Here is a 26,306-nt window from a genome sequence, read left to right as displayed (position 1 = left end):
TGAAGCCATTACAAATGCAATGTTCTAACATCCACTCTTGATAGCGATGTCTCTGTCTTAACTCCCATGGAACTCTAATTTCTGTATTTGTTTTACTTGTTTTAAATCTCCCCTAGTCTGGGGTGTGAAATGTGGACATCACCAACCTAGGAATAATTATGATGCTAACGGGAAATAAAGTGATTACTGCAACATTAACGATTTAGTAACTATGTGAAGCTTTTGGAGGTGATCCATAAATTTTGTTTCCAGCTGTGCAACACATTTTTTCGTGATAATGTAACTATAACTTAAATAAAACTAGCTGCTATTATAAATCCAAAGCAGTGAGTGACAAAAATTTTAAAGACATTTTCTTTCATTTTCTTGCTTATGATAAATGTTCTGTCTTCAAAGGTAAAGGCAGTAAAGTTGGGTCATGTTCTGGTGGTAGATGAGGCAGACAAAGCCCCAACAAATGTCACCTGTATTTTAAAAACTCTAGTAGAAAATGGAGAAATGATTCTAGCAGATGGAAGACGCATTGTTGCAAGTGAGTATAAAAAAGCTTTTAATATATACAAATTTCACATCTTTGTTATCAGATCACATTTAGCTGGCTACTTATCTAATATATATTTCTCTTTTATTTGTGTGTAATTTATTTTCCTTCATCATTATCTGGATTTTTTAAAAAAGCTCTAGCATGTTCTATTGCTTTTAATGTTAAAGTCAATGTTATTATTACCCATTATAATTAGAAAAAATACCAAGAATTTTATTATATATATATTTGTCATACATATGTGTGAAAATGTGTTTGTGTGCACACACACACACACACATACACACACTCCTCCCTCAGGAAGAAGTTATCCTCTGTTTTGGACTATCCTCTTCCTTTTACTTATTTGTTTATTTATTGAACTTTTTTCTTCTTGTTAGCAAAGATGTAGATCGATGAATTTCATCGGTCTGTTTAACCTACAAAGAAAAACTGTCTAATGTAATGTGAGAAAATTTTCTAGTTTCTAATTCAAATTTTTTGTGTGATGAAAAGATTTGAACATCTATATCTAGTCATTGAAAATATGTATAGCCAATAGCAAGGTAACCAAACAAATTGAGACTAATAACTAAAACCTTCAGTAAACAGAGTGAGGATGTAAAGAAAACCCCATTAAAAACGTGCAGGTGCATCACCAGAGAGGGTCTCCTTGGACATTATCATTGCAAGATGGCCACTTCTGAGCCTAGGAAACTCAGCACTAAGAAAGATTTTCTAACATTTCAACTTCACAATGAATTTATGGGAGAAATGAGCATTTGAGTTAGACAGCCAGAATACTATCCCTTAGATCATTCAGACTCTCAGGATTAGAATCCTGCCTAACCTTCCTAGGTGCATTTTGAGGACAGTGAATGGAATTGCTGAAACAAAGTTGTAGTTAAAGAATGATTATATCCTGGTAATCCTTTACATTATCTGATAGATTTTTGAAGAATAGTGTAGAAGAAAAAGAGTCATCATAATTTTTAAACTCAAACTTAATTGTAGACAAAATTTTAAACACAGAAGCCCCTGAAGCTTTTCTGAACGTGGGTTCATAAAGCATCACTTCTCTGGCTGTGTTTTCCATTTTCTTTCCTTTTTAAGTGTTTAGTTTTTATTGTCACTTTATTTTAATTAATTAATTAAATTTTGCCTGTGATACATACTGTTTTATTTACCACTGCTAAAATTAATGGGGATTAAACATTAAGAACATTGTATTTAGTACATGAATATATGGTGTATTTGAAATATATTAAAAAGTAGAAATGTAGGTTTCTACAGACTCCTCTCAAATAAAACTGCAGGTGCTGTACGACTATTATTTTTAAAAGATGGATATACTAAGGCTGGAATTTAAATAAACCCAGATGACAAGTGTTTCTTCTTAAAATAACCACAAAAAAGTTTTAGCCATCTGAAATTATTGTCTGGACTAGCAGTTCTATTGGAAATGTACATCAGCTAGTAGAATATCAAATTCAGTTTCTTTAATACAAAGAAAGCTTCAGTCAACTTGAAATTACATATTTTAAGAATTAAGGTAGAGGGGCACCTGGGTGGCTCAGTCGGTTAAGCCTCCGACTTCGGCTCGGGTCGGATCTCACGTTCCTGAGTTTGAGCCCCGCGTCAGGCTCTGTGCTGACAGCTAGCTCAGAGCCTGGAGCCTGCTTCCGGTTCTGTCTCCCTCTCTCTCTGCCCCTCCCCCTCTCATGCTCTGTCTCTCTATCAAAAATAAATAAAACATTAAAAAAAAAAAAGAATTAAGGTAGAATCCTCTAACTGTAAATAAATCAGCATTGCACAAATGAGCTGACTAGGTGTTCAAGACCTTGATTCTGTGTTAAGTTTTACAGCACATAATCTAAACCAGGAGTCCCTCCTGAGCTGAATGATGGCAGGCTATTCACAAAGTGATTTGATGAAAATAAAAGGATGTTTGGATTATCTTTTGGGGATCCTTTAGTTTATCCTTTGTTATGGATTCTTATCTTTTATTTTTTAAGGAATGATGCATCTCAAGCCAAGTTTAAATACTGTAAGACAATATTTGGACAAGTTTGCTTTATAGATGTACATTGAATTTACATAAAAATACAGGTCCCTATAAAATTCAGTATGTGCATAATCAGTATTCTGTTGTTAAGCAGACTTTCTCAAAGTTTTTTTTCCCCAATAACCAAATTGTTACAACCAGATTTTTAGGTTTTTTTTTTTAATTGACTACTTATACTATTTTAAAGGCTGTAAGTTGACATTCTTAAGAATTATTAAATATCAATAAAGACTAAGGAGAAATTATGTTTTTCAGATTCTGCTAATGTCAATGGAAGAGAAAATGTAATTGTGATTCATCCTGATTTTAGAATGATTGTTCTGGCCAACCGACCTGGATTTCCTTTCTTAGGCAATGATTTCTTCGGCACCTTAGGTAAAAATAATAATGATAACAATAACAAAAACAATAGCCATTACAATAATAATATTGTCTTAGTAACAACATGAGGTGGCTGTCACTGAATGCTACCATGTGCTGTGTCATCACAAACACCTTGTGAGGGTATGTGTTATCCCCTTTTAGAGAAGGAGAATGTCAGATATTTGGGGAGATTCACTTTTTCTGGAGTCCCTTAGACAATGAGCATGACAGCTGGGCTTCATACCTAAGTCTGATTCCAGAGCCTGTTTTCTCAAACAGTTATCCTTTGCTTTGTTGTTTAGGGCCTCTTAGAATAAAACATAAAATAAGAAATGGTTTTCAATGTTTGGTTTTTGTCACAACCCCATAACTATGAAAGGGCTTGAGACCAGCTCTAAGGAGGCTGATTAACATGGATCGGAGAGGCCCTGAGACAGACTTCATCCGCAGGAGCCTTTAAGAAGGAATTCTCATCATTTACAATACAGTAGTTACAATGATACTCCAAACAGAAAATAATTGCGTATGTTAAAAAAAATAAATTGTGTCATATTCAAAAAATAAAAAAATTAAAAAATTTTTTAAAATTAAAAAAAATAAAAAAATTTTAAAAAAAGAAGGAATTCTCTTCTCGATAGCAAGCAGGTGGTTCTGGATACCAGTAGTTCCCATATTCAGCATGAAGCAGGCTCAGTCTCCCAGTAAGACTTTTGATCTAGCAAATCTGTATCCGTGAATTTATTCAAGAGAATTCACCTGTGTAATGGTTGAAGTACAAAGATAGGCAATATGGCATTGTTTATGAAAGCAAAACAATGGAAACAACCCTACTGTCCATCCAAATGGGCCTGGATAAACAAACTGTGTTCTATCTGCACACTAGGGTTCTATGCAGCAGTTAAAAAAAAAAAAAAAAAGAATGGGGCAAGTTTACGTATGCTGATTTTTAAAAAATCCTCAAAATTTATTAAGTGAAACAGCAAGTAGTCTACCATTTGGATTAATTAAATAACCAAAAGGCAAGAGGAATATCTATACAAGAATATGCTTGCACATGTGTAGAATGTATACAGAAGAGATTACTTTATACAGAAGAGGAGTCTCCCACATCCTCTTCTCTCTATGACTTCATGTCCGTTCTGTTCTATGCTGCTCTTCCCATCACTCATTCTTTTCCAGCTGCTCTGCTCTCCCATGTCTTCCTTGAACATACAAAGTATGTTTGCCTTAGGGTCTTCACATTAGCTGTACCCTCTGCCTGGAATACTGTCCTCCTACCAGCAGCTGCGTTTCTCAGATGTCACCTCAACGAGGAACTTCCTGACTCACCTCCACCATCATTACCATTTCTGATATCCTATACTATGCTTTTTTCCTTCTCAGAAACATACAGTTTCTAGTATTTGTACTTTTCATTGCCAGAAAATAAATTTCAAGAAAATAGCAACTTTTATGTTTCTGATCACTAATGTATATAAAATAATTAAAGTAGTACTTGGTTCGTGGAAGATACTTAATAATTTCTTGATGAATGAACGAATGAGTGAGTGGTTAATTGTCATTTTACATTCATGTTACATTTGACCTTCAGCAAAAAAAATATACTTCGTGTTTGTGTTTGAACAAGTTTAGTCTATGAGCTGCAGGTTTTGAACTTATGGCTTGCATTGTATTCAGTTACTTTTATAAATATATAATAATGATAAATTGTGATTTGAATGATTTTTGAGAACTAGAAAGTTCTTTCTAAAATGAACACATTGGGGAACCTGGGTGGCTCAGTTAAGTGTCTGACTCTTAATTTCAGCCCAAGTCATGATGTCACGATTCATGAGATCGAGCCCTGTATCAGGCTCCACACTGACAGCTTGGGATTCTCTCTCCCCCTCTCTCTCTGCCCCTCCCTGACTCACGTGTGTGTGCACATGCTCTCTCTCTCTCTCAAAATAAATAAACTTAAAGAAATAAAATGATCATATTAAATAATGCAAATCTATTTATTTAACTTCCTTTGATACCCAGTCTCTTGGTTTATGAATCAGTAGAATTACATGAACTTTTAATATGAGAAATCCATCTCTCTTAAGCATAGACTATATTGTTCTAATATAATCTCTGTTGCCTAAATTATGGTTGAAATATTTTGTGTTTCTACATTCCTTTTTCTTAATTTTAGTTTAGACATTGTCTCTGAAGGCTTACTTTTCCAAAACTAACTTACAACGTATTTTTTAGCAATCTGTACAAGATATAAATTGTATATAAAGCAGTGATACTAGCTCTCACATCTTAGTATACATAGAGAAACACGCATGTGAGATAGATGTATGTAATTTCCAAAAATGTTCAACATGTGTTAAAATTAAAAATGTAGTCACAGAACTGTATGAAGAGTATTTTCCAATTAATACAAAAGGAATAGATCACCAAAATTATGTTTGTATTTTTTAAAATTTATTTTGAGAGAGAGAATGAGAGACAGGAATGTTCATGCACAAGAAGGGGAGGGGCAGAGAGAAGGAGAGACGGAATCCTAAGCAGGTCCATGCCATTAGTGCAGGGCAGGATGCAGGACTCAAACTGCTCCACTGTGAGATCGTGACCTGAGGTGGGATCAAGAGTCTGATGCTTAACCGACTGCACCACCCAGACATCCCATGTAGTTTTAAAAAGACTAATGCACTTATGGAAGAACAAATACTGAACTGTTAATATTGGGTGCCTGTGAGGGAAAGGAGTGGAATTGGCAGAGACCCGGGGACGCTACCCTATTTTTGGCTTTTATATTTGAACATCTCCCAGTGAGATTGTATTTAAATGTTATATAATTTTTAACAGAAGTAAATCTATGAAGAATAAACCACTCATCTCTCAGTTTCCTTTTCTTTTGTTCTAGTCATTGCTTCTCTGCACCATCCTATCATTGGAGGCTTTCTGCGCAGCTTTACACATTTAAAAATAGAAGTGCTTTGATGAACAACTAAGAGCTCTTTAAACGACATTCTGAATCTCCTGGATTATAATGGATTACTTGCATGCTGAATGTGAATCTTTTTTTCTTACAGGTGATATCTTTAGCTGCCATGCAGTTGATAATCCCAAACCCCATTCAGAGCTTGAAATGCTCAGGCAATATGGACCAAATGTGCCCGAGCCCATCCTTCAGAAGCTCGTGGCTGCCTTCGGAGAGCTGAGGAGTTTAGCTGACCAGGGGACTATTAACTATCCTTATTCTACCAGGGAAGTCGTCAACATAGTCAAGCATTTACAGGTATGACACGTGCCTGTGCGTAAAGATTTAAAAGAAACCATCAATCTTCTGGTTTTTTAGACTGCTTAATTTATACTAAGTCTTTTCAATTCCTAAAATATAATACTGATTCAGATGATATATTATGAAGTGTTTGTAATCTAAATTTTACATCTGGAAGACTAATTAACATTTCACGTTTTGCCTTTGAATTGACTTAGCTGAGAGTCTATGCCATGGCCATTACCAAGGAGCTAGGAAATTTGGTGGAGGTTTTTGGGGGGGTGGGGTGAGGGAAGACAGAATGAGACAACTGGGAAACTTTACCACTATTTGACTTAATACAACAAGGATGTGGTATCTGAGTGAAAAATATCTTCACTTTGAAAACAAAAGATGTGAAGATGGAAAACACAGTAAGAACTAACAGTATGTAGGATATGCCTGTAAATTCTGCAAGAAAGTTTTATAAGATAGAATAAATGAGCAGGAGAATATAATTCTTTGTAGCCGCATAAAATGAATGGTCCACCTTCGTGAAGAAAACAAAAAACCCAGGTCAGTTCTACTTTTATAACAAATAATGGTCTCCAAGCTAAAAGTCACAACCTAATGACCTCTGACCCATCCCCCAGCCCTCAAAGCAAAATCTAGAAAGGAAAATAGAAAGCTTTATTCTGCATATTGAGCCATGAAGAGTCTAGCTCAGACCCCAGTGCCTAAAGAAAATCAAGACACAGCCAATAACGGACCCAGAGTGCATCACCAGTGTAAATGTAGTGTCAGTGATATTTTCCTTTCCCTCTGCTATTACATCTTTCACTTCACTGTACTTTTTATGTTCTTCTTCACTTCTTTCCTTACTCCTTTATCTTTTCTTCCATTTATTCATAGACCTGTGACTCCTCTAGATACTTCTGTATAGATATTCAACACTCTGCTCTATGTAAATAGCATATTTTTTTAATTCAGTCAATCTACTACTCATTTTAAAGGCTGGAGATTTCAGAAAGCAGTGGAAGTCACTGAACATGATCTGAGCACTGATTTAACATTTGAGAGAAGGAACTGTTCCCCTTCAAATTCTAATATTTCTTTGAAGAGGAAAATATCAAGATCAGAGCAAACATGAAAAAATAAAATGTATACATAACCTCCTATCTGACCAGGCTAGTAAATACCTGCTAAAGTTTATTTGATCATTATTGTTCTATCAGTTTTAGAAATTTTATAATACTGTATATTTTATCACATGTGTAATAAGGGAATTTTTTTTAATACAGAAATTTCCCACTGAAGGTCTCGCCAGTGTGGTTAGGAATGTGTTTGACTTTGATTCCTACAACAACGACATGAGGGAAATTTTGATTAACACTTTGCACAAATACGGGATACCTATTGGAGCAAAACCGACCAATGTGCATCTGGCAAAGGAGTAAGGCAAACTAATTATTGCTATAATACTCTTGAGGGTTACTGTTCTGATTCTTGAATGGCAATAATTCTGAATCTAATGTTACATGCTGCTAAACTGACCTGGTGTGGAACTTCCATGAGTAAACTTTTCAAATATGTGTTGCTATTTGCTGGCTGGATTTCAGTTAAATAGCATTATTTATAGACCTGTAAATTGAGAATTTCAATTACTTCAAATGTCCCATGAGTAGATGTAATGTAATCAAATAAAGGGAAATATTTGTTTCTTTAAAAGTCTCTGTCCTTTTGTTGAATTACTATGACTCTCATTGTTTCCTAGTCTAGTGCAAAATCATTGGGCAAACATGGAAACTACTTAAAGTTATAATATGTAGTTAATTAAGATGCTCTTATTTGTGTCATCATATATTTTCCTGTTATGATAGTTTTCTAAACTTATAATCATATTAACTTAAGAGAATGTTGATTACTTATTTCAGCTCAGTGGATAAAAGAGGTAGTGAAAACAAGTAGGTTTGTTTCATGTAGACCAATTGCCTTTTATTTTTTAAATTGTAGGCTGCATATTCAAACTTAGAGAATCTTGCACATATGTTATTTATCAGAAGGATAGTTCATATAGTTTACTAGCAATTAAGTCAGTGAAAATTCACTAGAAAACAGTTCTAGATGTGTATCACTTAATTGATCATGCATTTAATGCTACCTTTGTCTATAAAAAAAGATAGTCAATTACCATAATTCTCAAGGGACAATAATTACTTTTAAATTATTATTTAAATTTAGTCTCATATACGATGCACTCTCTACCTCCTTAGAAAAAAATTGTTAAATATAAGTTGATGATTAGTCCAACTGTATACCACACATATGTACATATATATCCTAAGTTTATATATCATCCTTATTTATTTATTCTTTGAAGTTATTATAAAAACTTGTTGGGGGGCGCCTGGGTGGCTCAGTCGGTTAAGGCTCCGGCTTCGGCTCAGGTCAGATCTCACGTTTGTGGGTTCGAGCCCCATGTCAGGCTCTGTGCTGACAGCTAGCTCACAGCCTGGAGCCTGCTTCCGGTTCTGTGTCTCCTTCTCTCTCTGCCCCTCCCCCTCTCATGCTCTGTGTCTCTCTGTATCAAAAATAAATAAAACAGTAAAAAAAAAAAAAAACTTGTTGGAATATATGCCAATAAAAATAAATGGTTAAAGCTTTAACAGTTTCTTCAAGGATTCTAAAGAGAAACAAATATTTCCCTTTTGTAGTAACAGTACAAGATGTAGTTTTGTCTGAATTTATCAGTGTATTGGTTTATAATATTAAGGGATGAGTAAATTTTTTTTTTAAAGAGTGTTTTGGTGTCAGTTTCCAATACAAACAATTTTCTCTAAACTACTGTTTTACAGATTGATTAGCAGTGTTCATAGGAATTTTGAACCTAGTTTGCTAATAGCATACCTTCTATATTAGAGAGTTCGGGAAATTATCTTTAATATGCAAAGCTCTGTAAGCGCTCATGTGTTTTACTTCCTTTTTATAAACTATATCTTTATTTTCAATTGGAAATAAGATGGGTTTTATTACTGCTAACAAATTTCTATCGAGTTCTGGCTTCATGGAAACCAGCCTTATGATTTAAAAATAACATCTTTTGTATGCTTGCACAACTTGAAATAAAAATTAAAATACCCATCAGTTGGTAAGACCAATCAAAAGGAAATGGTTGGCATTTTAAGATTCTAAGGAAGGCAGATAAAATGATTTAACTTATGCATTATAGTTCTCACTTCTAAACTGAAAAAAATCTTCATGGCAAGGTAATTCCAACTCTAGTACTTGTGAGTGGAAACAGTACATTGAGCCTAGAAATGAGATGGTCACACTTATGCCTAAGATGGGGACGGAAACAACTAGCTGTCCACCCACTGCATGTCGCTATAGTAGACACATAGGTGTGGAGGGTGAGTGGAGTTTTCCTTGGGGTGGAGATAACAGTAGACCACAGTTTGCACATTCACAGCATTGTTTCCATGTTGGTAAATTCCGATGACTCCGGCAGCTCTAAAGTGGTTATGTCCTATTGTGGCCCTCTAAGTGAAATCCACAGCTTCCATACCTCTGTTTCTACAGAACAGTCGACCTGTACTTTGACAGGATAGCATGGTAAAGTGACGAATCAATGGCCTGGGAGGTCAACAGTTACATATTTAACCTGTGTGCTTGGTCAGTGATGGAGAAACAGCTTTTTAGCCTCTTGGTAAAATGAGGGCATTTTATTATAGACAGCATAACCATGTAACCTATCTAATTAGTACATGTTTAACAATGGAAGGGGGTGCTGTTAATGATAATTCTGTAAAAAGAAATGTAAAATAGGACTATCCTAGTGAGGCTAGAATATAGGGTCCTTTTCATAAAGTTAATAAGGCCAACTTTATTAATCAGATTCCTTCCTATTCTAACATCCTTTGCATTTTAATGTAATCTTAATCTTCTCTCCTTGCAAAAACAAAAACAAATAAGAAAGGCATGATGCTAACATTTTCTTTTTTCTCCTTAGAGTGACACACTGTAAATAGTAATCACATAGACCTCTAAAGATTTAAAGTTGTCCCCATGCAGTCTTATGATTTGCTTTGACTTTTCTAGACATCCCATACTAATTCACTAGACCTTTTGCTAAAGCTCATACTTCACTAGATGTTTTGCTAAACCCGTTTTTCAGGCTGCCCCAGCTCCTGCCCATCTCTGCGTATATACTGTGTCAGTGAAGAAGCTCCTCAGTAGTTTCTGTTCCTAAGAAAGAAAGACAAACTGTTTTACTTATTGTTAACATCCTTTTGCCCTGAATAACAATTTCTTGCTACAGCCTCTTAATTTTCTTGTTCTCTAATCCAATCATAGTGTTTATTGGTTAGGGCCACAATTCCATTGAGTCCAGAATAGGGTGTTCATATTCACATTCAAGATGATAATTGGCCATCCACTGTATATAAGTGAAAGAGAGGTATGGCAGACATTGCAGAAGGAAGTTTTCACATGGGCAGAGATGACACCAGACCACTGTTTGTATAGTCTTCTATAGCACCTTCTTCCTCAGCTGAAATCAGAATATAATTTGGCTGTTTGGTGATGTCCAATTAGTGATCTTTAGTGAGCTCCCAGAAGAGATGCTGTCACCTCCCCTTTGTTCTCCTAAAGAGTGCAGTGGTGGGATGCCTGGGTGGCTCAGTCGGTTGAGCATCGACTTCAGCTCAGGTCACGATCTCACAGTTCATGGGTTTGAGCCCTGCATCAGGCTCTGTGCTGACAGCTCAGAGCCTGGAGCCTGCTTCCAATTCTGTGTGTCCTTCTCTCTCTGCCCTCCCCTGCTCATGATCTGTCTCTCTCTGTCTTTCAAAAATAAATAAATGTTAAAAAAAAATAAATAAAAAAATAAACAGAGTGCAGTGGTGGTACCTATCTTCTAGGGCTCTGGACATTCTTAAAAGGCCCACTGTCATATTATGAGCTGAATATGTCTTGTCTTCTTGACTAAACATTTGCTAAACCCACTACTTTTAGGCTGAGTCTTACCAGGTGGTTATTTTACGTAGCTTGGGCATGCCATAATGCATCTCTTCTTCCTGATATACAATATAGTCCCAGTTTTTACTACTGAGATCAGAATTGGCCACCTAGACTCCCACCCTACTTTGGCCTCTTCCCACTGGTTCTTCCTGAGATTCTTTTTTACTGTTCCCTTTTACATTTCTAATACACGAGGTAGGATAGGCCAAAGAGATGGCAAACACTGCCGAATAAAGAGGCACACTGGGGGAAATTTAGGCAAAGATAGGATATTGGGGTTAAAATCCGAACTCCTAAAAAAAAAATAATCTGAGCTTTTGAGTTTCAAATGTCATGGGGCGGGTAATAAGTGCATACACACATAATTAGGTCCAAACATCTGACCAAAGGCATATTGATTATCTACTATAGTAGAGGTAGATAATAAAATTCAAAGCAAACTTTTCTTGTTTTTCCCTAAAATGAGCTTTTAATTCTGAAGTTTCTTTTATTTGACAGTAAACATGCAGCTAGGGTATTAATTCTTCTAAATTTAAAAGTGTGTTTCAGAGTACTTTATGAACTCTAATATGCTGGGGAAACCTTTGTTTTAAAGGGAGAAAAAATCTTATTTTTTGTAACATAATTTTAAATGACATACAATATTTCATCTTAAATTTATATGCCACTTTCAATTTGACATTTCTTAAGATGAGAGAATTGTCATTTTATAAATTTACAACTGAATATACTCTACCTCTAAACATCTTAACTAATAACAATAATGATGATGGTAATACAGCAACTTACAGATAAGTACATGCCTAGCACATTCCCAAGCACTCTTTTTACATGAATTTAAATAATCTTCATAACAAACCCATCATATGTAATGTTTTATGTATACATAATAATATTAGTATTACATTTTGTATATGAGGAATTTGAGACACAGAAAAGTTATGTCACTTTTCTAAGATTAGAAAGCTAATTGGCTGGGAGTGAAGGGGCACTTGAGTGGCTCAGTTGGTTAAGTGTCCAACTTCAGCTCAGATCATTTTCTCATGGTTCATGGATTCAAGCCCCACATCGGGCTCTGTGCCGATAGCTTGGGGTCTAGAGCCTGCTTCATGCTCTGTCTGTCTGTCTGTCTGTCTCTCTCTCTCTCTCTCTCTCTTTCTCTCAAAAATAAATAAATATTAAAAAGAAAAGAAAGCAAATCAGGAGTAAAGCTGTAATATGAAGACTAAAATAAAAAGATTTATATACAAATTATAGGTAGTTTTTTTAAATCTTTATTTATGTTTGTAGGAGAGAGAGAGACAGAGTGTGAGTGGGGGAGGGGCAGAGAAGGAGGGCGACACAGAATCCAACGCAAGCTCCAGGCTCTGAGCTGTCAGCACAGAGCCTGACATGGGGCTCGAACCCATGAACCATGAGATTATGACCTGAGCTGAAGTCAGACACTCAACTGACTGAGCCACTGAGAAGCCCCTGAGTTTTTGGTTTTTTCTTAATTAAAGAGACATTTCCCTGAAAGGAGGTTCTTTTTAAAAGAATTTATTCCCAAGTTTATTGAAAAGAAATACAGTTGACTCTCGAACAATATGGGGATTTGTGGACCCAAGAATCCACAAATAACTTTTACTCCCCTCAAAACTTGACTACTAGCAGCCTACTGTTGACCATAAGACTTACCAGTAACATAAACAGTTGATTAACACATATTTTGTGTGCTATATGTATTATTACTATATTTTCACAATAAAGTAAGCTAGAGAAAAAATGTTCTTAAACTCATAAGGAAGAGAAAATACATTTATAGCACTGCACTTACTGTATTTATTGAAAACAAATCTGCATGTAAGTCGGACCCACACATTTCAGACCCGTGTTATTCAAGGGTCAACTGTGTATCTGTAATTAATTAGATTGGAGCATATATGACACTCCTCACACAACCGCACTCTTTCTCCATTCTTTTTGTTTCTTGAAACTTTAGGCTTACTTATTCATTTATTTTTAACATTAATGAACAGATTCATAAAGCATATAAGATATTCTCGTAGAGAATAAAGACATTCATATCAACACCTCTGTCTTTATATGTGTTCAAATATCATTACCCTTTTCAGATGTACAAAAATGCTGTTGCCAGAGAGACTGCCATCCTAAAAGTGTTATGCATGACTACATTTAAGACGTGTCCCATAGTTGGGGCACCTGGGTGGCTTAATTGGTTAAGCATTCAACTCTTGATTTGGCTTCAGGCTCAGGTGACCATCTCAGTTCCATGAGTTCAAGCCCCACATCAGGCGCTATGCTGACCCTGCAGAGCCTGCGTGGGATTCTCCCTCCCTCTCTCTCTCTCTCTCTTTCTCTCTCCCTCTCTCTCTCTGTCTGTCTCACTCTGCTCCTCCCCTGCTCATGCTCCCTCTGTCTCTCTCAGAATAAATAAATAAACTTAAAAGCATTATTTTTTAAAAAGTGTCTCATAGCTGATGAAGAAACTCTGCTGGAGTCTTTAATTACTCTTCTGATGTCCTATTGACATCTCTGTATTCTCTCTCTGCTTTCAAATGCTTAAAAATTTTTAGGCAAAATAAAGTAACTTTGAATTAATAAGGCATATTGGCCAATATTTTTATTAAACTTCTTAAATAGGCTCACATTTTAAACAATTTAAAAATACAATGGTATCTTATCTGTTGATAGTAGTTGCCTTTGAGAGAAGCCCTGGAGTAGAGAAAGGAAGCCCTACTTTCTGTGCTCTTTCAATGTGTTTTTATTTTCTATATTTTATTTTTTAAGTGTCCACCAACTATCTGGGCACTGGAATTTTTCATTTTGTTTTCTTATTTAAATAAAATAAAATGATGAAGTAAAGGTCTGTCCAGAAGTGGCTATATTTGGGGTCTTCTCCTCTGATACAGCAAAGCTCACACCACACCGCAATGCCTGTTCTAAGGGTGGAGCACTGGCACCCTTACCAATGGCAAAAGAGAATCATGTTAACCAGGTATTTCTTTCTTTTTTTTTTTTTTAATAGTTTCTTTATTTATTTTGAGAGAGAGAGTGAGCACATGAGCAGGGGAAGGGAAGTGAAAGAGAGAGTCCCAAGCAGGATCCACACTCAGCGCAGAACCCAATGTGGGGCTCGAATTCAAAAACTGTGAGATCATGACCTGGGCCAAAACTAAGAGTCAGACACCTAACCAACTGAGCCACCTAGGTGCCCAACCAGGCATTGCTATTGCATTTCAACACAGTATAAGTAAATTTATACATTGGTAGACATCAACATAAACATATCACATGAGGAAAGCACTTTTCAAGCAGCAAAAGCAAAGATAGTTATGTGTATTTTCAGACAGAACAGCTTCATCTATATTGAATGTCTTTAAGGAGTATTTCTCTAGAATTGGTTTTCTATGTTAAAGACGTATTCTGTGTAATTGGAACATCAATAGCAATGGCTTCCGCTCTCACCGTGACCAGCTATGGGGCACCAGAGACATCGATGAGAACTTTCCATCTGGGCCTCTCTTGGAAGTAACTTCACTAGGTTTATGTTTGAAACTAGGAATAATTGTTAGTTTACTGTTTATCACATTAAGACTCTCTTAAAGTTTTGTGATTCTCCTTCCATTTTTAAAACAATCATATGCTATAATTTTCTTTTTATATCTTGGTTTTTACAAATGAGTACACAGTGCTGATCATGGAGTTGTAAGGTATGCAATTTCACTCTGCATGATAATTTACTTCTATTTCATAAAAGAGTTCTTAGTTTTTAAAAATAGTAAGATTTACATAATGACATCTCAGAACTGTTACAAGCAGAAAGATGGTATTGGATTTTATAGTTTCATAGCCTTTGCCCTATATTCTCTTGGTGTGTTATAAAGTAGCTTCACAGCCATTTCATTTGCTTTTATTCCTTTCTGAAGGTGCAGAAAATTTTAAAATATAATCAATCTATATATACAAATTGTCGAGAGCTATCATCCTCATCTTGAACAATCTCACAGAATTATCCTTGGATTCCCTTAACCATTTGTAAGTGAGATCTGTCACTTGGCTACGTAGACATCCCCAGTCTCCACCTATAACTAACTCTTCCAAATCCACCTGCAAAGTGGATCATTTATTAGGGTAATGTTGTCAGGATGCAATGAATGCTGTGATGGTTTGCAACTTGCCACTGAGATGAGAGACAAGTAGGTAAGTGAAGGTGTTGACAGTTCTAATGCAGCCAGGCATTCACTCAACAAACACTGTTGAGCATTTATGTGGTAAACACTAGGTAGAGAGTCAGAAGTATAAAGGTGAAGGCTTTACATCTACCTTCAAGGAGGTCACAGTTGAATCGAGGACGCACCCAAGTAAAGAGTGACTTGTGTTGTATTAGAACCACATTAGAGAGAATCCGAAAGGTAGGTAACCTTGCTGCCTTCTGCCCTTGGGGGAGAGTCAGGGAGGATAACCAGCTGAGTGCTTAAAGGGCAAATAAAGGAGAAGAAAACCTTGCAAGCAGAGACACTTTTAAGAGGCCATGGTGCATTTTGGAAACTGCTAGTGGTTTGGTGACTAAAACAAAGGGTTAAGTGAGGGCATGCCCTATGATGAGGCTGAAATGGGAGAGAAGAGTCAGAGGGAATCCCAGAAGGATTTTGAGCCTGAGAGTAGTATGGTTAAATTCATTATCTCGAAAGATTTCTTTTGGTTTGAAAGACAGTGAAGCTGGTGGCAGGAAGGCCTGTCATGCAGTGATCTGAGTGACAGTCAGGGGGACCCTGCTAGTGGCAGTGGAAAGGAAAGGAGGCCCACGAGCCAGAGAGATTTCAGTGCCAGAACTGATGGGTTCTGAGTGCCAGAGAATCAAGGATTCACGTAAGACGCAAGCCTTACCCTCGATGAGTTAACAGTCTTAGGGGGAAATATGGAAACTACCAAGCTTGCTATGCAATGTTATATTCAAATTGCTATATTCACAGTAGGGTTGTCTCATCCTCCAAGTCTTTTTTGTCAGAAATAACAGAGGTTTCTTGTTTATGGTACGACAGTGGAGGAGCTGGGGCGGGGGGGTCAAGTTTCCAACAAGACTCAACCCCAGTCATCATTCTTGATGTGGATAACTAGAAAAGGGAAGAACTTAAGGCTAGAAAATACTCAGATGTGGTTGGTAAAGCAGATGGCAGAAGTTTTTGCAGTAAAATTTCATGGAAGAGGAGAGAAAGGAAAGCCAGGCCCCAGAACTGTACTCAGGCAACTTCTGTGAGAAGGAGGAAAGCCAGAGATGTGTGGAGCAAGCAGACAATATCAGCTTTAGCTCAGAGTAACGCTAGGCACCAGCTCTAAGACAACACAGTGTCATTTTGGATCTTGGTAAGCATATTTGAGAGTTGTCAGCCAGTAATAGTGGGGTTCCCCAAATCTTTATCCATCTCATGCATCCAAATTAGTCATTTCTGTGGCCTCAGTGGGACCTGGGTGGTAAAGGTGCATACATCTAAGCTATAACGTAAAAGCCATCATGTCTAATGCAGAGCCACGCAAAGAAAGGAAAAGCACATCACTTGCAGTGAAACAAAATTAATTTACCAGCGACATGTGAGATTATAGGGAAGGGAGATTCAGAAGTTTCTAGCAAACAAAGGAGGGTAACTGAGAATAGTAGTATCCATTATCACTAATATAAAGTGTTTTGAGGGTCTTTTCTATCTTCTCTTTTTAAGTATGCTAAAACTGTTTATATATAAACATTTGCAAGAGACTCACTTCTGACTTTGCCCTCTAAAACTTTATTCTCTGTCAGGCCTTAAACTTGAAAATAGCAAATTTCTACAAAACTGTAACCTAAGAGTTTCTAAGAATTCCAAATGTGCAAATTTCCATAAAACCTAGAACAAGAGATTCATTCTGCCCAGAAAGAAATATGGGCAAGAGATGCAAGGGGAAGTGATGTTTGAATTAAGCCTTAAGAATGAGAAGGAGTTCATCAAAGAGACAGTAACAGAGAGGAATTCTGGGCAGAGGTAATGGCCTCTTGGGAGCAGGAAAATGCATGGCATGTTCAAGAGCAAGGAGCAATTCAAGGTGGCTAAGACCTAAGTTGGCTGAAGAGTAAGAGGAAGGCCTAAGAGCCAAACATGGAAATATTTGTCAGGGTTATTCTATAAAAGGCTCTAGTAAATTCAACTGGACAGTCGAACCTAATTTTTACCAGAGGTTAAATTTAAAACATTAGGAGTGAGTGAGGACTGCTAAAATCAGAATTGTTCTTTTTCTTTTCCAAGACAGTAGTAATTGATGAAGTTTTGAAAGTTGGCGAACTACCCTGAGAGGTCCCACTATTCCCGTGAATATCAGTAGTTCTTGTAGTAAGGAGATATTTTAGGAATTGTTGATAATAGGTACGTCAACAACTTTTAATTGCATAATGCCCCTAGAAAGATCCAAATATTTTTCATGTGTTTCTTTCCGACTCCAGAAATAGAATTGGCAAATGTTCAGAGAAGGAAGAAATTTGCCAGAACATACTCTTCAAAACTCCAGCTCACCTCTTTATGGAAACAATCTTAGACAAATCGCTCCCATGTCATTCAGACTGTATTACTCGGCTTTGGTGTCCATATGCATCATGTTATGAATTGTATGCATGCTTAGAAAAAAAATTTTTTTTTCTTTCTGCAACTTGCCCAAGTACTTTAATTTGATCTGAGTCATAATTTTGGTATTCACCTTTCTTTTAGTTAAAACTTTTACTTCCAGACCTTTAATAAGGGATTAAGAAACATCACAACATATGAATTGAAATACTTCATTGTTTTAAAAAACATAGACTCATGAGTGACATTGAAGATAAAAAGTAATGCTATTTATAGGCCTTAAGTTCATCCTTCTCCCTCTTCAAATCAAATCCAGACATCATTCCAGCTAAGACTTTAACCTAGTTAAATAATACAAGTGTCAGGATCTTAAAATCATGGAAAATATCACTGTTATTTCTGTCAAATCAGTGTAGTTAGAGTTGGATGACAAATTTCAGTAATGAAATATAGGGATTTCTGTTAACTGGTAATAACCAGTTTAGAGTTAGGTCCAAATTAATGTTGATTATGTTTCTTCTAATTCCAAAGCTTGCTTATACACCCAAATACAATGCTTCCCCTTTCCCCTGGCTACTAACTTATTGAAGGGGAAAGAGTTAGTAATAGTCAGATTTTTCCACAGCTTACTAGGAGGACTTTGTCATGAAAAATAAATGAGGGACTTTTGGTTTACCTCAGTGGCCAGTCTGGGGCCCACAGGAAAAGTCTTAGAACAACACTTTGTGTTCCCAAGGAGCAAGATGGAGTCAGTGTGTTGTACAACTCCAGAACACCCCACATGTGTCTTTCCGTTAGAGCTGCTACGTCATTAGCACTCTTGTTAGGTGGTTCCAGAATAGTTTCTATATGGGGTACCTGAAGGGCCTTCTCTTACCCTGCCAACCAAACAGTTGGTGCTGTATTTAGATGGAAATAGGCAGCCTGTAATTTCTGTGTTATTTAGAATGAGTTTGTAAGTTCAACCCAGATTTCATGAATATCCCAGAAAATTGTCCATACAAACTGGAGGTTGAATAAAATTACTTTTTCTCAAATGAAGTGTTTTTTAAGCATCTGTATTTTTTGTGAGATGATTAAAGGATATTTTAGGTCCATTTTTTAGGGTAGATAGCAATCTGTCAACCAAGGATCGTTTTTTAAAGCACTTATCCACTTCTAGTTAGATCTGAAGATGGGTAACTTTTTCTGTTGTCTCCAAGGAGCTAATTTGGTGATGTGGTTAGAGACTCTTTTTATAAGCTTTAATAAAGCACACCTGTCTGTGGGGCCACTGAGCCTATTGGTAGGTACAGGGATTTTCTTTCTGATTACTTTTCACTTTGGAGTACGAAAGTCATTCAAGACTATTGAATCTAGTACAGAGTCTTCCCTCTTCTCACTCCAGTGATCATCTGAGACTCCTCAACTGTAAGGAACCTTGTAGACCATGCCCTTCATTTCATAGAGGAAGAAATTAGCACTCAGAGCAGTTAGCTGACTTTTCCCTTCCCGAGTTTGTAGAGCTGATTGATAAAAGAACTAGAACTAGAACTCAGGTTTCCTGCATTTTGTTACACAAAGTCTTCTAGGTCAGAGGGAAATTAGGTGTGGCCTTCCTTTGTTTTCTCCTTCTCTATTTGAAAATCTAATTCTCCTTTAGTGAACTGCCAAAAGCCAGTGAAGAATACTGTTTGTTCCCTAAACAAGAAGAGAGAGATTCTAGTCTCTCTCTAGATGTTTTCGAGAGCTACCCCTTTGACACAGAAATTTGTTTTTATTGCATTTAAAAGAGAGAACACGGGAGCCACAGGGTGGCTTATCAGTTAAGCATTTGACTCTTATTTTTGGCTCAGGTCATCTTACAGTTTGGGAGTTCAAGCCCCATGTTGGGCTTTGCTGACAGTATGGAGCCTGCTTGGATTTCTCTCCCTTTTCCTCTGCCCCTCCCCAGCTTGCTCTTTTGCTCTCTGGCTCTCAAAAAATAAACATAAAAAAATTTTAATAAAATAGAGAACACAATAACCGTAAATCTTGTGACTCAGTGCTCCTCTTACCTCATTTCTAGTAAAAACAGGGAAGTGGGTAAGCAATCAGGATAATTGTCAAGGCACTTAAAATGTTACTTGAGATGACAGTTAAATAAGCACTTATCTCCTTTTGAGAAATTTATGCCATATGAATTAGAAGATTTCACTGTCAATTTCTTTTAAATTTATTGTGTGTGTGTTAAATATTAGCATTTCAAAGGGACAAAAAGCATATTCCATCAGAATGCTTGGTTCTGTTATTTTATGCAAATGCTATCTGAGCCTTCCATGGTCTTATTATGCGTATGGAAATAGTGTGTATTTTATTGAAAATAAAATAGTTTCTAAATATAAATCTATACTTTTAATGATTATCAAACTCATTCTGAGCACGCATTTCAATTTATAGTCATACATGCATTATTTTTAAGTGACTTTTTAACTGTGAATCATTTTTTTGCCTTTTTCCTTACCGTAGTATAAGAAACTGATAATAAATTAAATGACAGATTAATGGTTTGTTTTTTAAGGTTTGAAGAAAAGTTAGTATGATTAAATTGTAAAGGTTTTATTTAAAAAAGTTTGTCTATGGTTTTATAGTTTAGCGTTGCCATATTTTGACAAATTATTTAAAAGACACTTTAAATAAAAAGGAATCAAAACACAGAATAATTCCATTAGCATCAGGACAGTAACTCCCTTGGTGGAGGTAACGACCTGGATACACAGTGTGTTCAGGGCTAAGTGACACATTTATGTGAACATTTCTGTATGTATATTATACTTCAATTCAAACTACAAAAAAACAGCTTGAAGAGCTAAACTATTTGGAACTTGCCCTGTACAACTTACAAATACGTGATTTGTAGTTTGTCTGCTATTTATTATTTGATTCCAGATTTGAAGGGGTTTTTAAAAATCTTTTTTATGTTTTATTTATTTTTGAGAGAGAGGGAGACAGATCATGAGCAAGGGAGGGGCAGAGAGAGAGGGACACACAGAATCTGAAGCAGCCTCCAGGCTCTGAACTGTCAGCACAGAGCCCGACACGGGGCTTGAACCCACAAACCGTGAGATTATGACCTGAGCCGAAGCTGGACACTTAACCAACTGAGCCACCCAGGCGCCCCTATTTGAGTCCAGATTTAAAAGAATAGCCCAGAGGCACCTGGGTGGCGTCTGACTCTTGATTCAGCTCAGGTCATGATCCCCTGGTGCATGAGTTCGAGCCCTGCATTAGGTTCTGCTCTGATAGACCTGCTTGAGATTCTGTCTCTCTTTTCATCTCTCTCTCTCTCTGCCCTTCCCCTGTTGCATGCTATCTTTCTCTCTCAAAATAAATAAATAAACTTAAAAAAATAGACTAAAAATGTGGATGGATTGCTTCATTTTTTCTTTAAATCCTTCCTATACTCTGCTAAGACCTAAGATGTTAAATTGCTAAGTATTTTACCAATTCAAGGAAAAAATATGCAAACCTTAATTATGTTTATCATTAAGATAAAAACCAAACAGGACCTTACCTTCTGAGTTTCAGAAATGTGAAATCATTTTTTTAAAGTTTTTATTTTAATTCTAGTTAGTTAACATACAGTGTTGTATTGGTTTCATGTGCACAGTATAGTGATTCAGCAGTTCCATACATCGCCCTGCGCTCATCATGACAAGTGCACGCCTTAATCCCCATCACCTGTTTAACCCATCCCCCCACCCACCTTCCCTCTGGTAACCGTCAGCTTGTTCTTTATAATTCAGAATCTGTTTCTTGATCTCTCTCTCTTTCTCTCTCTCTCTCTGCTTTTTCCCTTTGATTGTTTTGTTTATTAAATCCCACATATGAGTGAAATCATATGGTATCTGTCTTTCTCTTACTGACTTATTTCGATCAGCATTATGCTTTCTAGCTCCATCCATGTCATCACAAATGACAAAAGCAAAATCTTCTTAAGGTATTTTCCAAATGTTGTATTATAGACTGTCTTTTAATAAAATAAAATATAATTCACTTCTAAGTAAAACATTCTTCAAATTCATTTGTATAATAGATGGTTTGGGTTTTTTTTCTATGACTTGGAAACAAATGTTGACGTTTCAAATCATCCTTGACAGATTGCCTCTGCCAGAGAAGACGTTTATGGGCTACTGGACGTTTGGTCAGTCAAGAAATGGAAGGCAAAAACTGTTGTGTCCAGCAGAAACTCATCATATAGATGTCAAGGTTGATACCATTATTTCTCCATTCAAATAATGAATGTTACAGATTTTCCTATATGTTCCCTGGGTGGAAAAAATCCATACGATCTCAAAAATGACTTATTCTGAGGTTATTTGAGACTTCGCTTCTGCTCTAACTCTCAAGCCAGTCTGGCCTCTGTGGTCATTGTAGTAAGTAAGTGTAGGTAATTGCCAATGACTAGAATTCCTAAGAGCCAATATGCATTAGAGTCAGTCATGCTGTGTGTCCTCCTAAAAGAGTTACTCCATGATCCTTGTTTTCATGTAACAAGGCAAAGGAAAGGAGTATCAGTCATTACTTACAACAGAAGCTCCTAGAGGTATTCAAGCAGAAAGGGATTTACTGTAGGGAATTGGGTGCTTATAATATCATTGGGAAGGACAGAAGAAACAAGTCAAGGGGCTGCCACTTGACTTTTAGTTCAAGTTCAGTGTGTCCTACCATCCTTGCTGCTGGTAGCGACATGGCAAAGCAGGATCAGCAAACTTTCTGTAAAGGGCCAGCTGGTTAATGCTTCAGGCCATACAGGTTCTGCTGCAGCGACTCTACTTCACTGTGGTAGCACAAAAGCAGCCGAAGGTAATAGGTGAACAGGTGAATGTGGCTGCGTTGTAGTAAAATTTTATTTACAAAAGCAGGCAGTGGGTAGGACTTGACCTGTGGGCCATTTAAGTGCATTTAACTGGGAGAACCAAAATCATATCCAGAACCCCTACTGCAAGGGAGTTTGAGGAATGTTGTTTTTAGATCTCTAGCTCCCGAGATGCAGACTAGATAGAAAGGGGCAGGATGGAGGGTGGCAAGGATGTCACAACAGTCACCATCTAACCCAGGCATTTTTAATTAATTAAACACTGGGGGCACCTGGGTGCCTCAGTCAGTTAAGCATTCAGTTCTGGATTTCAGCTCAGGTCATGATCTCGCAGTTCCTGCTGACAGCATGGAGCCTGTTAGGGATTTTCTCTCTCCCTCTCTCTGTACCCATCCCCTACTATGCACGCACGCTCTCTCTGTTTCTCTCTGACTCTTTCTTTCTCTCTTAATAAGTAAATAAACTTTAAAAAAAGAAGAACTGTATGGCATGGGAATATTGAAAGTGTAGTTACATCTGTATAATTTTTCTATATCATTCTTTTCTCTAAGTACCAGCCCTAATATCAATCATAGTATTAAATTAGATCCTCTGCTGTTTATATTGAATAAGTTTCACTATGTGTATAATACTCTACCTTTTGTAAATAACAGTAGTGGTTAGCAGCAAGCTCAAATGTCATTTTTTATTTTTTAGACTGAAGTTTGGCCATTATATTCTACATAATGATATAATAATCATTCTTTACAATGAAACTGTACCAGACCCTGATTCATGCATTTACAGATTATTTTCCTAGTTTGGACAGCCCTGGGTCCCAGTATTTGGAATTCAAAACTTGACCATTGTTTAGGAAGGAATAAAGTAATCAGAAATCCTATGGGGTTTTACATCTGGTGTATCTTGTGAGTAAAAGGAAAGAAAGTGAGAAATTAAGATAGTACAAATGAAAGCATTTATAAATGTGAGTATATGTTATTATTATCATTATAGGTACCACAGTCAGTGAAATAAGAAGTATATCAAGATGTTGAGTATTTGAATTTAAATGTTATATTTTAGAAGAACTTTAGTTTTTCTACATCTTGGTTAACTACCCAAATTCCTTAACTCAGACAACTACTTTATTCTAGGGTCCAGCACTTATAAACATACAAGAGTATCCAATAGAAAGATATGAAGAAAGGTCCCAAACCTTCACTGAAGAATATGCCTCCTGCAAATTACCATTGGATGAAATTAACTTAATCTGTGACATTGCTACATCACATGGTATATCCATTTATTTTTTTTATCCATTTACTCTTTTGATATTTCCTTCCTGTACTGACTTTGTTTTTAAAGAGGGATTAAAAGAATCTCTAGACATCAAAAAGTCTATGATGGACTCAGTAACTGTGTCATTTTGGATTGGGTAGTGATTACGTGTAATTTAGAACTAATTTCCTATAACAACCTAACAAAATAACTATTGTGGGATCCACAGAAGCACTGCTAAGTTTGTATGCGTATGTCTGTTTCTCATTACAATTGTAGCACAAAGCTAAACACACCCAGGCGTGTACTAAAAATAGAAGGGACAAGAAAAAGAGAAACATTGGATTTGGGGGCTGGGATTCCAGTTTGATGATGGTGTGAACCACCAAAGCACAGTTGGAGTGCTTTGTAGTCATTACATTTATTGTAAAGAATGGCAAATAAAGGATGTGAATTTTTGGCATCTACATTTCTGGACTGTTGCCATTTCCTACTGACTCATACAGGATGCCCTGGGTACTTTTTGGCAGAAGCTTTCAATCGAAGGCAATTCCTAAGGTCCTATTAAACAGAGGTGATGACAGAGGAAAGGGAAAGAAAGGGAGAGAGTCTAACTTGCCTAGGCTGGGGACTGTTGACGGGAAAATTAAGAAGCAAGTTTTTGTTCATGTAAGTTCTATGAATATTATTTATTCCCCAAAGCAGCTTTGTGGAATAAAAATGTGTGCTTTAAAAATATACAGGGTTTTGGAGAGCCTGGGTGGCTCAGTCAGTTAAGGGTCTGACTCAGTTTCAGCTCAGGTCATGATCTCAGGATTTATGAGTTCAAGCCCCACATCTGGCTCTGTGCTGACAGTGCGGAGCCTGCTTGGGATTCTCTCTCTTCATCTCTCTCTGCTCCTCCCCCTCCCCTTCAAAGTAAGTAAACATGAGGGAATAACTTGTTTTAATACACACACACACACACATACACACACACACACACACACACACATGCATACACATACCCCAGAGGGTTTTTTGGTAACAGACTGGTGCTTTTATCAAGATGTTTTACAATCACTTGTAGAGAATAAATATGGATTTTATGGATAAAGTTTGAACTTAGGTCCTTGTCTCATCTTTTGGGATCGGAAATAAATATACTGTGATCTTCTGCCCCACACCAGTGAAAGGCATCGCTAGCCAGGAGCGCTTTTCTGGTTAAACCTTGTCCTGGCCTCAAGGTTCTCAGAGCTGCATTCCGGGCAGCCGTTGTCAGTCAGACTTGGCCCATAAAAATAATGCTGCCTCTTCTATAATTGAACTCTCTGTTTCAGTATAGTTCACATATGCAAACTAGAATTTTTATTGTTTTTTTATTTCTTTGTTTTTATACCTCTTCTGTATTTGTGGGAGAAAAGAGCATTTTGGGGGGTTGGAATCAAGGTGAATTTATATATTATACATAATTTATGTATATCCTAATCAATCTATCTACAGATCACCTGCAGATTTCCAACTGTGTGCTCAGTCTCATGATTCAGGCTTCACTGGACATCTTGGCCAGTCAGAAAAGCCACTGTGGATCACAAAGTTAACACCTTTTTGTCGTTACAGAAAATGAGGAAAATACCCTCTATGTAGTTGCATGCAACCCCATCACCTTATACTTTCTGAATACGATGGGGAAAAGTGGCTACATGGTGGACTTCTCTGACATCTTCCCAAGAATGGCCAGTAGAGTTTGGCACCCATTTGTGACAGTGGCACCACTGGGAAATCCCCTCAAGGGTCAACTGATTCTCCACGAGCAGCAGGTAAGGCACCCTGGGCTACTCACATGGTACAATTATGCCACGACTAGGCTGTGTGAAGAAAAAGGTGAAGGTGATTCGCAACCTCCAAGTGAAAATATGTGCTTTCATAAAGATCAAGGAGGGATCAACGCTCTGTTTGGTCACTACTGTAAAGGCAGGCTAATAATATCTTCCTCTCTACAGAGACTTCAGCATGACCTGTAATTCTGGAAGCCTGTAAGTTAGGGTTTCTCAACCTCAGCACTAATGACATTTGAGGCGGGATAATTCTTTGTTGTGAAGCTTGCATTCTCTTTGGGGAGATAGACAACAAAGTAAGCCAACAGATAAATATGCTAATTTCAGGCAGTGGTAAGTGCTGTATAGAAACAAGCTAATGTCCTAGGGAAAGATAGGGGTGGAGTAGGAGGAAGTGGAAGGTGGAAGCAACGGTATGAAGGGATGCTCCCCTTAGGAGGTGACATTTTATTTGAAACCTGAATGACATTCTTAATGTAGACACAGGCACAAAAATATAGTGAATCGACTTGTCTTAGTAAGTTCAGTCTACTATAACACAGTTAGCATAGACTAGGTAGCTTATAAACAACAGAAATTTGTTTCTCATAGTTCTGGAGGCTG

At 36.9% G+C, this 26,306-nt stretch overlaps 1 protein-coding gene across 3 annotated transcripts in view; it reads left to right on the top strand.

Moving 5' to 3' along the window:
* Window positions 1-26,306, top strand: part of VWA8 (von Willebrand factor A domain containing 8) — a 334,690-nt gene that overhangs the window by 174,671 nt on the left and 133,713 nt on the right. For all 3 annotated transcript variants that reach the window (XM_029936673.1, XM_029936672.1, XM_029936671.1), the window contains 7 exons: window positions 397-532; window positions 2,844-2,963; window positions 6,017-6,222; window positions 7,485-7,636; window positions 21,911-22,019; window positions 23,763-23,901; window positions 25,486-25,685. In XM_029936673.1, coding sequence (XP_029792533.1) covers window positions 397-532; window positions 2,844-2,963; window positions 6,017-6,222; window positions 7,485-7,636; window positions 21,911-22,019; window positions 23,763-23,901; window positions 25,486-25,685 — 1,062 coding nt within the window. The remainder of the gene's footprint in view (window positions 1-396; window positions 533-2,843; window positions 2,964-6,016; window positions 6,223-7,484; window positions 7,637-21,910; window positions 22,020-23,762; window positions 23,902-25,485; window positions 25,686-26,306) is intronic.

This window comes from Suricata suricatta, chromosome 4 (genome assembly GCF_006229205.1).
Source record: "Suricata suricatta isolate VVHF042 chromosome 4, meerkat_22Aug2017_6uvM2_HiC, whole genome shotgun sequence".
NCBI classification, from domain to species: domain Eukaryota; kingdom Metazoa; phylum Chordata; class Mammalia; order Carnivora; family Herpestidae; genus Suricata; species Suricata suricatta.
This window is presented reverse-complemented; position numbering and strand designations above follow the sequence as displayed.